Raw genomic sequence first — 14,803 nt, forward strand, 5'->3', positions numbered from 1 at the left:
TTAGTCTCACTTCTTGAATGTGCCATAGTCTCTCCATTAACCATGACTTTATATGTGTTTCTTCATTGTCTGTGGCACAGACCTCACCACTTCTGGGATACCTCTCAGAACCATCCCAGAAGGAAGCAGCATTTTTGTTTGTTCATTTTCTGCTCCCACAGTGTTTGGTTTATTTCTTTACCGTAATATTAACCTCCCCACCGCAGCTGCCCGACTTACTTTGCTTTTGAATTGTGAAAGAAATAATGTAGAAAGTAATACTTCTTTGACAACCGCTCCTCAAGTCATTTCTTATCCCTAGAAGGGTAGCCAATCATTTATCTTTCCATATATTCTCTCTGCAAATTGTAAGCATATGTACGCGTGTACAGTGTAGACACTCTTTTAAAAATTAATGAGTAGGAATATCTTATATTGCCAAAAACTTGATTTACTGACTGAACAGTATAATCTTGGACATTTTCTCATTATCAACATGTATATTTGGTGTCCTAAAGTCTGGAAACAGGCAAATGAATATCAAGGCAAATGATATTAGAGGCATGTTTAGTTTGTACAAAATAAAAATGCTATGTCTTAGACTTTATGGACATCTTATTTTTAACAGCAGCATATTTTACTGCAAATTCATTTTATAATTTATTTAACCTGTCCGATTCTTCTGATAGGCAGTTATGTTATTTTCAGTCTTTTGCTAAAACTGTATTTTAGTGAACAAATGTGTATATATTTTTTTCTATAGTCTTGCATTGGAATTATTAAGCAAAAATATATATGCCTTTTATATTTTACTTATAATCCTCTACAAATATCTTTGTTTCGTGTGTTTGTATTATACTTTTAAAAATTACAATTGTTTTATAATACCTTTACACATATGATTGGACAAATCTTCTTCCTTTCTTCTTTTTCCAAGTTTTATAATTTTTGTGCATTCTTTCCAAGACTTAAAATAATTCTGTCGTTTTCTTAAAACGCCACCAAAATTTTAAGTGGAATGACATTAAATTTTTATGAGGAAAAAATTGACATCCATATGATACTGAGTCTTCTTTCTGGAGACATGATTTTTTTATTCAAGTTGCAATTTTTAAAAAAAATTTATGCATTTTTAAAAAAATTAAGTTTATTCTGTGACATTTACATTACTATTATGAACCACTTTTATCTCTTATTTTTTGTTAGTTAAATGGAAAACTATATTTTTGTTTTAATATTTATATTTTGCCTTGTCAGTTTAGTGATTTCCCTTATTAGTTCTAATAGGTTTAGGTGAGTTCCTGTTTTTCTGTAGGTCTTAGCATCCTGCTCTCTGAAAAAAAATCAGTATATAATATATGCTAAATATGATATCTGTAATGATAGATTTCCTAATGTTATACCAGCTGTACATTTGGAAAATAAATCTTACTCAATCTTTTAATACCTTTTTGAATTTGACTTGCTAATATTATACTTAAGAAATTTTTAAAACCATATTTCTTATTGCTTGCTGTGTGGCTCAAAATAAGAGATTCCCCATTAGAATTTCAAGGGGAAGTGGCATTTGAGATAGACATTGAAGGGAGAGTAGAACTTGCACAGTTGGACGTGAGTTTACATTCCAAATGGAAAGAGCAATATGAGCAAAGGGACGGTAACTGGAACGTACAGGAAAAATATAAAGTATTTCACTTTAACCGCTGTGTGGGATTTATGTAGCCGTCTGTGAGGCAAGATCAGGACCCGTGTCTCCAACTGTAAATTCCTATATGAAGAGTCACTTTTAATTAAGAAGTGAGGGCGAATTTGACATGTGACTTTGCATTTGTACTCTGAAGCATTAAAATTAACTTTTTCTTGAGAAAAATGGTGATCACTATCTAAATAATATTTCATAGCTCTTGAGAAATATTTATTGAATTGCCTGAGATGGAAACCTGATTTTTTTTTTTTTTCTGTTTTACTCGTATGCTTATGTCCTCTATGCTTGGAGGAATTTTATATTTTTTAAGATGTGACTATGTAACGAGCAAACAGACTTGGTACTTACTGTTGCAGTTAATTCATTTCCATACAAAAGAAGGAAAATGTAGTTTGAATATAGAATACGAGATGACCAACATATCAGATGGCGATGAGTGACTTCAAAAGAGGAAAGTTTTTTTTTTTCTTTTTTTCTGTAATTGGGAAAACATAACAGGTGATATATTCTGTGGCATTTCTGAAGCATGCCTTGGTAATCAAGGGTAGTAGTAAAACTGAATTACCTTTCAAGAAGGTTACTTGTCATTAAGTATATTAATCAATTTTCTGTTATGGAATTCATTTTTTTAAAGAAAAAGCATGGAGGCATACTTATAGATATTAGATGCAATAAATCTCAAATAAAATAATAGGAAATCAGATGTTTATTGTTGCAACTAAAAAATTTTTAGAAACAGTACTCTATAGGAGTACTTTGATAAAGTCACTTGATTTTCCTGACCACTGACATTGATTGAAGAGATATTTGAATAAGAATTAATAAGCCAGTTAACTTCTCATTTGACTCTTTTTGTGAAAAAAATCATATTTAATGGTGAAATCACATATATTACTCTGTCAGTATTTGAGTAATGATAAAAATGTTGACTATCAATGTAAGAAAAAATTATGAAAAGATATATTAAATAAGGAAAATAGGTTGTTGGGATGTGGTCTTTGTCTTCATAGAGTTTATAAGATGGTGAGAAAGACAAAGAGTAAATAAACAGGTAATTACAAGTGCTATAGTTGTTACAAATAGGAAAGGAAAGCGTATGCCATGAAATTTTTACAGGGGATTTAACCTGGTTTGTGGGCTAAAAGAAGAGACTGAAATTGAATTGGTAGTTACAAAGTCTCAAAATTATCTAATTACAAGTTTTGAGGGGCTAACTAGGTAACTCACATTTGGAACTATAAGATAATAGATACTTAAAAAAAATTGAGGGGTTTTCTTAAAAAGTCATTGGGAAGGGCTAAGAGCTACATTTATAGAATAAGATAGAAAATAGTTTCATCCTAAACATTAAACCTAAAGAGTCTTTTTTACATTAGAGGAATACCCAGAAAAGTAAAAGCTACTTTGTTGACACTTTTTTAGTCTTAATTATTGCATTGATTATCAGTAGAAGTGTGGAAAATTTAGGCTTAGGAATTTTCCTTCAAACAATTATTGTAGTCCTCAGGAAAGTATTTTCTTTAACCAGAAGTGTTAACATGTCTGTTTTATAAGATTTTTTGTATAGAAGCAACATAAATTCTTTAAAACCAAGCTTTTAGGAAGAAAAAGGAATGCAAGATTTTTAAAAATCCTAACTAGAAAAAGTCATAAAACAAATTCTTTAAAAATTTGAATATTTGGAGTTTCTTATATAACCTTAGACATAAAATGCCATTATCTGATCTATTGCTAAAAAAAGGACCCATCATTAATTTCTTAGTTTTTTACATGAACCATCTTACTCCTTTTTTTGTTATAATTTTTCCATTGTATTTTGGATACTACTTTAAACAAGGCAGTTAGTGGCCACTTTCTCTGTGCCAAGCATTATTCTGTGACTTTTTTCTGTTAACTGATTTAATCATCAGAACTCATCTCTAAGGCTTATATGATTACATCTGTTTTATAGATGAGGACCCAGTGAGACACCAAGAGGTTAGGTATCCTAGTAACTTGCCAAAAGTAACACAATTGATAAGTGCTAGATAAAGGAAAATTGCTAGTTTGATATTTAGGAATCAATTATGTCTATAATCACATCGCATTTGTTTTTCTAATATTAGCTTATTTTTTTGTTTCTTTGTTTTCCAGGATTTGTTGATGTACCTATTACAGCTGGTCCAAGCTCTCAAATATGAAAATTTTGATGATATAAAGAATGGATTAGAACCTACCAAGAAGGATAGTCAGGGTTCAGTGTCAGAGAGTGTGTCAAATTCTGGAATAAATTCTGCAGAAATAGATAGGTATGGATATCCAGGAAGACTTATTTTCAAATCTAAGTTTTCCCTTTTTCAAACACTCTTCTCTTTTCTGTTTTTCCTAGATGTACCAAACCCTAGTGAGTACTAAGTATGAAGTTTTATTAATGAATATAGCATATGCATCCACAATATGGAAGTACTATGTTACAGAGCAGTGTTTGCAGGCTACGAGTCAGAATACCTAAGTTAAACTCTTAACTCTACCACTTAGTAGCTGTATAATTTAAATATTCTCTGTTTGGCCCAAGTTTCTCATCTTAAAAATGAGGATATAGCAACAGGAACTGATCTTTAAGGGTTGTTGAAAGATTAAATGAGTTAATGTATATAAAATGTTTAGAAAAGTGTTTGACACATACTGCACAGAAAGTATTAGATGCTATTTATTGTTCATACAAAAATAAAATGAAGGACAGAGCATGCCAGTGGACTTGAATATTTTATTGTAAATTTTTATTGGCTACTTGTCACCTCTGGTAGTTATGCTAAAGAAATAGCATGCTACTTGAATTAAGTCAGCTTTTAACAGTAATAGCAATTAAGAACTCACTTCTGTAGCAGACATTGTGAGGTGGTCTACATACAGTAACTTGTTCCAATATTGCTATGAGGTAGGTATTCATATCCCAAATTCAGATTTGAAAGACTTAACCAGAAAGTAACTAAATTGCCCAAAATCGTATACCTTGCAGATAGTAGAGTTGAATCCTGTTCTTTCTACTTTTCTGTTGTGCTTTCCACAAAATTTTACAATTTGAAATAATTAGGACTTTTGATGAGAAATCCAAGGCCCAGTGGTATCAAGTTGTTTGTAAAGGTCATGAAATTTGTTAATGACAAAACAAAATCTAGAATTCAGATTTTCTGAATCAGTCCAATTTTCTCAATTATCACATGAGCTTAAGATTATATTTCTGAATTTTTCTTTATGACTATGTTAATGCTGTTTTTCTTATCTTCTGTGTTTCCTTTGGAGAAGAACTGAAAAACAGGAAGCATATTTTTCATCCCTCGGTTGTTTTATATTTTTCTATATTTAAGAGAAGAGAAACCCCTCACATTTTCTTCCACTATACATTGATTGGAAGCCTTTAGTCTCTAATCATGCTAATTTATCTTTCCCCTTACTTATGGCACCTAGAATTTTTTTTTTTTTTTTAGAAGTCTATGTAAGATTTTATGACAGAATGTAAACTAAACCAACACTTTCCAAATTATGGTCTGCTGGTCGCTAATTTGTATATTTTTTTAAAAAAGATAAAAAAAGGTAGGGGTGGCCTTGTGGCAAGATATGTTCAGGAAATGCTGAAATGTTGGGTTAAAGTAAAATGGGCTCTATTTTTGGAACTACAGTACTTATCAACAGCTTTAATACGCTGACTTGCTGTACATTTCCAAGAGGCCTATATTCTATGACTACGGGGTCTCTTTTTCCAGAGCATAATGCTAGGAAGTGACACCTTAACCAGACACAATTGAGGTGAACTCTGCTAAAAAATGTGTATGTCCTCTTGCAGACAGAATATTTTACATATTAGTGATATCTCCTATTATTTTTTCAGCTCCCAAATTATAAGCAGCCCTCTTCCTCCAGTATCTTCTCCTCCTCCTGCATCTAAAACAAAAGAAGGTTCAGATGGCGAAAATCTAGAGGTAAGTACAGAGCTTTTCAAGTTCCCTATAGGAGAGATTCTACCAGATAAACATTTTATGTTCGTCTTTAAAACATTGATTTTGATTAATAAACTAAATATTACAACTTTATTAAATAACTTGTTTTATGATGCATGTTTATAGCTTTTTCTATCAGCAAAAAGTGCCATATAATCTTCAATTCAAGGCACTTTATTGGTACTTTGGGCATACAAATGGATTCATAATGCAATGTGAAAATAACCTGAGCTTAAATATTTTATTAAGGAAACTCAGAATATTTATTGTTAACACATTTATGAAACATTACTGTAATTGTTGGTGTTTGTGATTACCTTATAGAACTGTATGACTTTGATACTAAGGATAATATGCTAATAAGTTATTTTAACTTATACAGAAAAATTAAATCCTTTTAGATAAGTAGACTAATTTCTGAGGTAAAACAGGCCTATTTGGCTAGTTCTTCTCTGAAAGTACATTTGGAATTGCATTTGCAGAAGCCGATCTCGTATGTATTGTTGAATTTCTCTCTAAGACTTCTAATTTGAGAAGAATCTTTCACACCCCTGGTGTTTAAAACAAATAATACATGCTTTGATATTAGAAAATTCAGTTTTTAGGTATATTTATTACTTTTAGTCGATATTTAGGAATTAATGTTGATGATTGAATGACTCTTGTTTTTACTATTAACTGTTAACCAGAGTTTGCGTGTCTGCCTTCCTCTTGATATAATAGAAAATACTGAAAAAGGAATTTTTAACTACAGGATCGTAGAATCCTTAGGGAACCCTTTAAGGAACCATTCAGCGCCAGTTTAAATTTTTTGCCCTTTCAAAGCTAAGGTACTGATTTATTGATTCAGTAATACATTCATTCAGAAATAGCTTTTGAATTCTTATTATGTGCCAGAAACTATTTTAGGTGCTGGGGATGATGCAGCAGAGAACAAAGCAGTCAAACTCTGTCTTCATGGAGCTTACATTCTAGTATTGGGCTGATGATAGTTAATATTTATATGTAGTAGAAGAGATAATGATATTTATTTTCTATGGAGAAAAATAAATCAGGGAAGGATAATAGGGAGTGTTAGGGTGGGATTAGTCTTTTGCAATTTTCAAAAGATTGGTCAGTGAAGGCCTCCCTGGAAAAGTAATATCTTCATAAAAGATGAAGCAGGTGAGGGAACAACCTGCGGTGATCTGGGGGAAGAGTATTTCAGGCAGAGTGGAGACAGCAATACGGAGGCCCTAAAACCAGAGTTTAAGTGTGTTTGAGAACAGCAGAGGCCAGTGTGCCTGGCCCTGGGGAGTGAGCAGAAGGGAGCATGGTGGAAGAATGAGTTAGAGACAGAGTAAGAAGTAGTCATGCAGGGCCTTGTAGGCTGGGGTATCAAATGCCTTTTACTTGGAGCTATTGAAATATTCCAGGGAGATTTATCAGTGGCTTGAACCAGAGAGGTTTATAATGAAGATTGTGTGATATGATTGGATTCTGAAAGTTATGTTCAGAATATTGTTTTACACACTACCTATCACTTGAAACTTTTACCCTAAAAATAAATTTTTTTATATATATATTTCTAGTACTTCTTTTATGACTAATGAACTTGTCTATTGTTATGCAGTGATTAAGCTGAATAGTTCCTTAAACAGTTCAGGTAATCCAGACTATCCCAGAAAACAGTAGGAATCATTTTAAGTGCTATTTCTCTCCCCCTTCTCCTATCCCCAAGTAGAGTAATAATACTGTGTTGGCAGTCATCACCTTTAAGATATCTCTAAGCAATTAAGTGTTTAGGGATATCAAGACAATATCCAACCAAGCTGAATTCTCTCTTATCTCTACAGATACCAACATTCTTGTCTCTTCACTGACTTGAGAAGTGTCTTGTTTTCTTTTCCTTTTTTTTTTTTTTTATTTCTCTTTTTCTCTTGGTGTTTTAGGAAACCACTATGCATGTCTGGCAAAATATTAGAAAGAAGATAGAAACTCAGTTAATCTCATTTCACAAATATGGTCACTTTTCATAATTATTTGAGCTCTTGGTAAGAAGGTATGTTCCCAAATTGTTGGGTACATCATTATACATATGTCACTAGAGCAAGCTTATTTATTGTGTTGTGGTACCCCTTGCCTGATATATATATTTTTTCTGCTTAATCTGTTAAAGAATTAGGGTAAAATTCCCCTTATATAATGGTAGAATTATCAAATCCTCTTTGTATTTCTATTAGTATTGCTTTAAAAGTTTTGAGCCTATTTTATTAGGTGCATTCAAGTAAATTGAATCTTCTATCACTGTTTAGTAAACCTCTTTATACCTAATTATATTTTTGCCTATTTTGTCTGATATTAATAGAACTTTGTACTGATTAGTATTCACTAGTATACTTATCAGTTCTTTCAGTGTTTCTGTGGCCTTATATTTTAGATTTATCTCTTAATAACATCATCTAGCTCTTTTTTTTTTTTTTTTTTTTTTACTGTGATTAGAGCTATATTTGGATTTATTTCACTATCTTATGTGGTACTTTCTGTTTTTTTCTTACATATTTTTTCCTTTCCCATGTTTGGCTGAATTCCCTCATTATCTTCCATCTCTATCCCCAACTTAGAGGTTAGATTGTCTATATTGATTCTTTTACTGGTTATTCTAGATATTTTAACATCTAGCTTTAACATTAGGTCTGGCATAGTCAGTATTACCTTGTCCAAAACAGTACACTTCTTACTTGTATGTAATTTTTATCCAGTGATTTAGTTCTATCTTGTTTAACCTACAAATTAGATAGTGTTATTATTGTATACAATCAGTAACTAGTTACTTACCTATATCCTTATTCACCATGTCTTCTTGTATCTCTGACCTTCAATACGATCTTTTTTTTTTGCATAAAGAACATTCTTCTTATTGTTCTATATTTTTAAAATAATTGCTTATAAAAATTGAGTTTAAATTTTACACCGTTTCCTGTTTCACAATATTTTTAAATTTAATTCTTCCCTATTTATACTCTGCAAGTAAATTTTTGTTAATGAAAAAAAAGCATAATGTCAACTGAAATACAAATGTTTTCTATTTAAATTATGTCACTGTTTAAAAGCATAGCATCCTCATATAGTCAAAGATAAACTTTAGGCTTAGATTCAACTTATTAAATTCATGAATTCAGCATTACATTATAGCTTTCTGATTAAGGAGTTTCCTTATTTTAAGATGTTATACATTTAAACTGTTGTGCTAAGGTTTTTGCTCTAAAATTTAAGATAAGATTTCTTGCCACCTCTGAAAGTAATGACATCTCCTCTGAGATAACAACCTCTTATTACTCGAACTTACTTTTCTAACTATCCCTACTGCACTGAAATTTCTAATCAATTGATCTCTATCCTTTTCTTTGTTCATCAGCCACTTTTATATTTGCTTTCCTCTGAATATAGCTTTTATCTCATGGTTCATCATTTTAATCATTTTTTTTATTAGTACTTTCAGTTCCCTTGGCAAAATCTTAACTCTTGATGAGCCATCAATCACCTAGTTCATTTGTACCTGGATAATGCTGAAGAAAAGAATGTAGCATAGCATGTTGATATCACTATAAATTCATGATCACAGAGTCAGGTGAGCACTCAACACTGTGTCATCTTACATTTCTAAGTTGGATGCCTCTCCCTGTTCTGCAGTGACTCCTTCATACCTTTTGTGCTCTGTTCTTTAGGCCCTGTCTCCCAGTCTCCAGATGACATTCTGTCTCATACTTAATAGAAACCACTAGGTAAGAATGGTCTTGATTTCCCATCATCAAATTTATATATAGGAGTCCCTTCTCATCCTTTACTTCTATTTTCTTACACAGAAGAAACATAACTCCCTTCAAAGGTAGTTTCTCTTCCTTTCCTGGTAGAAATATTCAAATATGGTTAATATCACCCATATTAAAAATTCAGAAGTGAAAAAAATGAAATAAAAACACTTGCTTGACACCACATCCCTTGAATCAGAACCTTATTCTCTTATTTTTCTTCATGATCAAGCTTCTCAAAGTTTGTACTTCTGACTCTCTCCTTCCCTTCTTTCTAGTCTAACCCATATCATTCTGGCCTTTGCTTCTCATCAGTCTATTAAAACTTACTTTGATAAAGTGGTAAATGACTTTAATGTTCGTGATTGTGCATAGTTTTCAGTTCCTCTCGGAAGTACTTAGCAAAGTAAATTACTTACTTGAAAAAATTAACTCTTCTCATGGTTTAGATCAGCAGGCCTCAGCCTCTTCGGCATCAGGGGCCAGTGCTCCTATGAGAATCTAATGCCTGATTCTCTGAGGTGGAGCTGAGGCGGTGATGCTAGCACTGGGGAGCGACCGACCGCAGGTGCTGATGAAACTTTGGCTGGCTTGCCCGCTCCTTACCTGCTGTGCGGCTCGGTTCCTAACAGGCATGGACCAGTACCGGTCTGTGGCCTGAGGGTTGGGGATCCCTGGTTTAAGTAATACCATACATCCCTGTTTTCCTGTTCACTTTTTTTGCCATTCTTTCTGTTTCCTTTGTCAGCACTTTTTCTCTACTGCTTGACATCTTAATAATCCTCAGGGTCCTCTTCTAGTCTCAATTTATACTCTTGCCCTTGGTTGCACTGATAAACTCAGTAGTACATTTCTCTCACCTGAATTTTAGATTCATATATCCAAATGATCAACCTACTTGATCTCCCTTATATATCTGACAAGTATTTCAAAATACAGCTCTCTGCTCACATTCTAGTCCATTCCTCGTCTGCATTTTTCATCTGTGATGTAACAAATCAACTCATTTGCTAAATTCAGAAATTTGGGAGTTTTCTGTCAATTGCTTTCTTTCCTTCTTACTTCTTCATCAGCAGTTCCTTTTAATTATACTTCCAAAATATTTTTAAAAACCAGTCAGCATCTCTCTGTCTTTAACTGATCCTAACTGATCTCAGGTGGTACGTCTCAGAGCAGCTTTAGTCATTTTCATAAAATATAGATCAGATTATCTCACTCTCCTCTTCTGCATAAGATCTTTTTTGAGTACCCATTGCTTTGAAAATAAAATCTATACTCAATAGTGTTCCCTTAGTGGTCTTGCACAACCTTTGCCTACCTTTGCAACCTCGTTTACTTTGACGTTCACTCTAATTTAGCCACATCGGGCCATTTTAAAATTCCTTGAACAGTTAAGTTCAGGAACTTTGTTCACAGGGTCATTTTGGTCTTGCCTAAATATCACATCCTTGTCACTGCCTTTGCTAACTTCCCAATCTAAATTGTTTTTATGACTGTTTCTTTAATGTCTCTCTCCTACACTAAATATTAAGCCTCTAGTTTGACAAGAAAGTCTGTGAACCATGGCATCCTTAACCTTTCACATTCTGTTGCTTGGGTTAGAATAAATATTGGATGGAGGGATGCAGGGATAGATCCATACCTGAAATCTGATCTGTGACTTAAAATATGTAGATGAAAACTGATAGGCAAATGTAGACTCTTATTTCCTCCTTGTTTATAGCAGAAGGTAATACATATACATTTCTTTTAATTCTTTCAGCAAGATCTCTGTACCTTCTTGATATCAAGAGCCTGCAAAAACTCAACACTGGCTAATTATTTGTACTGGTATGTGAAAATAATTTTGTTTATTTTCTTATCACTCTTTAGGACTATTTTTCCCCCATACTGTGTAAACTTAAAGTCAGTTTTAAGATAAGGTATGAGCAATCATCAAAGACCTAACTGTAGTATTTCTATCTAGTTGTATTCCTTTACAGTTGTGTTTATGGAAATGCCTGTTAGCACCACTATATCTCTTCCTTTCACTATACAAGATCTAAAATAAACTTGTGTAAGGTTTTAGTTTTCAGTTTGATATCTGTTTGCCTTTTATGCTATTTAAGTAGTGTAAGATTGATAACTTCACAGTCCTTCACAAGTGTGTATTTTCACCTTATTTACCAAAACATTGGAATAATAAAATGATAGAAAGTTTGAATTTGAATTTACTTACTTTATAGATGAAGAAACTGAGGCAGAGGCAGGATGTGCTTGAACTTGATAGAACTTAAACTAGGGTTAAATCATTTATTTAGCATTTTCTCATTTATCGAGTAATGTCAGTGGTGACCTTTTCGCCTTTTTCCCTGTAAAGTCAAAAGGGCAAACGTTTTAAATATCTCAATTTTATATGAGAACAGGTTTCTTGAGTTGCAGGAAAGAAAGAAACAAAGGTACAGAGAAGCTAATTGACTTCTTGAGGCCCAATTAATATGAAGAATAGTTCCCTTTAAGCATCAAATCCGGGAAGGTGGTCTCTGAGTGCCCGGCGTCACAGAATTCTAAAATGTGAAAGAAAAGAAGCTTAAGCTAATGGGAGAAATATTTTGGTTCAATAAAAAAAAGCACTAGGATTAAACACTAGGCGAGAGAGCCTTCTCCAGGTTTACGGAGCAAACAAAGGGAAGAGCCAGCCGGGTAAGCCCTTCCTGATGCCTTCTGTACATTTGAGAGAACACTTAAAACTTCTTGACATAACTTGATATTTTCTAACTGTAGAAATGATCCCTGATCTAATCTTACTGCTTAGTTTACTGTATTTACTTGAACGGTACAAATTACTAGATACCCGTTCTGAAAGCTCATTATTTTTGAAGAACAATGAGGCACTTTGCTTTTCATGGAAAAATTAAAAAAAATACTATCTTGTTTTAGATTGAGTTTAGAAAAACTGTCCAGTAGGTCAAATTAAGCCTTAATGTCATTCTCCTGCTCTCCAAACCTAATGTTACTGTGGAAACTGCTGCTGTAGCCAAGAGCTAGGTAACTAAATTAAAGGGCTCTTCACAAACACAGGTATCCATTATTTGCATAAAAACAGTAAATAATTGTTTGCTTTCAGTCTTTATGGTTCTCTTTATAAAGAAGAAAACCATTATCCGTAATCTTAAGTAAATCTGTCATTTTTACCCCCTTTGGAACCTGTGATTTTTTCCCCCGTTGGCTTTAGTAGTGAGGAGAAAAATAGTTCCTTGCTTTTACTTTAGCAGTTTAATATAATATTCATAAAACTACATTTCTCTCATAGTAAATTTCAGTATGTCCTTGAAAATATACCCACAGAATGTTTTGGCTAGTTGTTAATCACCATTTTTACTTTGAAAAGTTTATTTGGAAATTTTCGTATTACCAAATAGCTACTATTTCCTTCTAATATAGAGTCTTGCTTCATAATGTTCTCCATATTCCAACCTGAATTCTTAAGTATGTCTATTCTCTGGTGTTAAGGAAAAATATTTCCTCATGAAAATCTAAGTAAATATTTAAAAGGAAATAAAGAAGAAAATGTGTAAGGCATGTTGCCAAGTTTTTGAGTAAGTACTTATAATTTTCTTAGGCATTTTAAAATTAATATTTTATATATTTTTAAAATCATTTACTAAGAATTTCTTTATATGCACTTTTATTTCCTTGCAGTATTTATGGAAGTTTTATCCGGCTCAGAATTTAGAGTGTTATGAGAACTGTGTGTATATACTGATTATGTGGTGTTTTAAAACTATGTATTCTTTGGATTTGACTGTAGATCAGATTTCATTGTAAAACCTAAAATTAGTTATGGTAGAGTCTTTGATCTCTTATTTTAAGTTGGAAGAGTTTTCAAGCCATTCTGAAAGCAGCCAAACATAAGACACCTATTAGATGAGCAGTTTCTAACAAGGCAACGGTTTCTGTTCAGAAAGAGCACCTTGTTTTCTCCATGGATAATAAACAAAGTGCAACCCAGCTCCTAGTCTTATAAACATTCTATCCGACTTAGATTTGATTTATTTTCTCATGGCATCTCTGATTCATTAAAGCAGTAGTATGTGTTTTGTGTATTTATTTGCTGAGGTATAATTGTATTTCTCAAATTTACAGTCTGCGTATTACATATTCAGAAATACTCATGGGGGGAGCTATTGATGTTGCCTTCTGGCTTTGGTAGACACTGCTTTAGTGATTGTAGGTGAATTATGGGAAATAATTTCAAATGGTAGGTTTAAAATGACTTTTTTCTTCCTTTGAAAATGTACAGAATGGTATAAAAATATTAATCAAATGTAACAATTTAAGTGCCTCTAACCCTAAGCTTACTGTATTATAACAAATATATTAAAATATAAATTTTAATTGATTGTGCTGTTTCCTTTTGAACATTTCGAATTTCCTTTTTCCTTTGTTTCTTTTTTAGTAATTTAAATGAGATTACTGCTATAGCTGAATCCTCAGGGGCCGATTATTATGCAGACAGCCCTTTTGAAATGAATAATGTCAACCTTTTCAGCCACAGAGGGGAATTAGAGTCTCCAGTCTGTTAAGTGTGGAATATCAGGATCTATGAATCCTTTCAGTGTTTAATTTTTATAGCTGTTCCAGCATGTTGAAATTGAAAGTAAACTTTGGATGCTTCGACATATTTTTCTATAACTTTTAAGACCTTTCAAAGTAACAAAGGTTATTTACTCCACAAAACAAAATTTCCAGGCAACAGGTAGCCTGCTGATGTCATCTTAAAATTGTTACCTGGACCATTCTGTCTGCATTTGTACTTGAGGATGACAGGTTTCAAGGGAATACCTTTTAGCGTGCTTTGTGGAATCTAGCTTGCTGCTGTGAACAGAGAATTCAGAAATGATTCTAATCTAGGTCTTCTTCTAGACGTGATCTAAATTTAGGTGTTCATCTAGAACAGAGCTGTCCAGTGAAACTTTCTACAGTGATGGAAATAATCTGCTGTGCTGCACCTATGACTGTTGAGCACTGAAATATGCATGGAGTGACCGAGAAACGGAATTTTAAGTTTATTCCATTTTAATTAATTTTATTTTAGATAGTCATGTGTATCCTGTGTCTCTGAGAAGGCTTTCTTGATTCAAGATTCAAGAATGCCTTCTTGAATTTTTAGTCTAGAACTCTTGTTGGGAGCATGATATGGTGGATATAGTGTCATGGTTCAGTCCCTTAACTGCTTTACAGAAAATTCTAGGTTAGTACAACTCTGGGGACTTCCAGAACACTTGTTATTAAAATGGCAAAGCATGACACTGGGAAGTTGGGAGGGGAACACACTTAATTTTATCAATGTTTTATCAAATATTTCTGTG

At 32.8% G+C, this 14,803-nt stretch overlaps 1 protein-coding gene across 4 annotated transcripts in view; it reads left to right on the forward strand.

The window, feature by feature from the left end:
• PIK3C3 (phosphatidylinositol 3-kinase catalytic subunit type 3) overlaps positions 1 to 14,803 on the forward strand; it is a 118,232-nt gene that overhangs the window by 50,107 nt on the left and 53,322 nt on the right. For all 4 annotated transcript variants that reach the window (XM_036229991.1, XM_036229992.1, XM_036229994.1 and 1 more), the window contains 3 exons: positions 3,818 to 3,972; positions 5,553 to 5,643; positions 11,215 to 11,282. In XM_036229991.1, the coding sequence (XP_036085884.1) occupies positions 3,818 to 3,972; positions 5,553 to 5,643; positions 11,215 to 11,282 (314 nt within the window). The remainder of the gene's footprint in view (positions 1 to 3,817; positions 3,973 to 5,552; positions 5,644 to 11,214; positions 11,283 to 14,803) is intronic.

The sequence above is a fragment of the Rousettus aegyptiacus genome, unplaced genomic scaffold, assembly GCF_014176215.1.
Source record: "Rousettus aegyptiacus isolate mRouAeg1 unplaced genomic scaffold, mRouAeg1.p scaffold_m13_p_12, whole genome shotgun sequence".
NCBI lineage: Eukaryota > Metazoa > Chordata > Mammalia > Chiroptera > Pteropodidae > Rousettus > Rousettus aegyptiacus.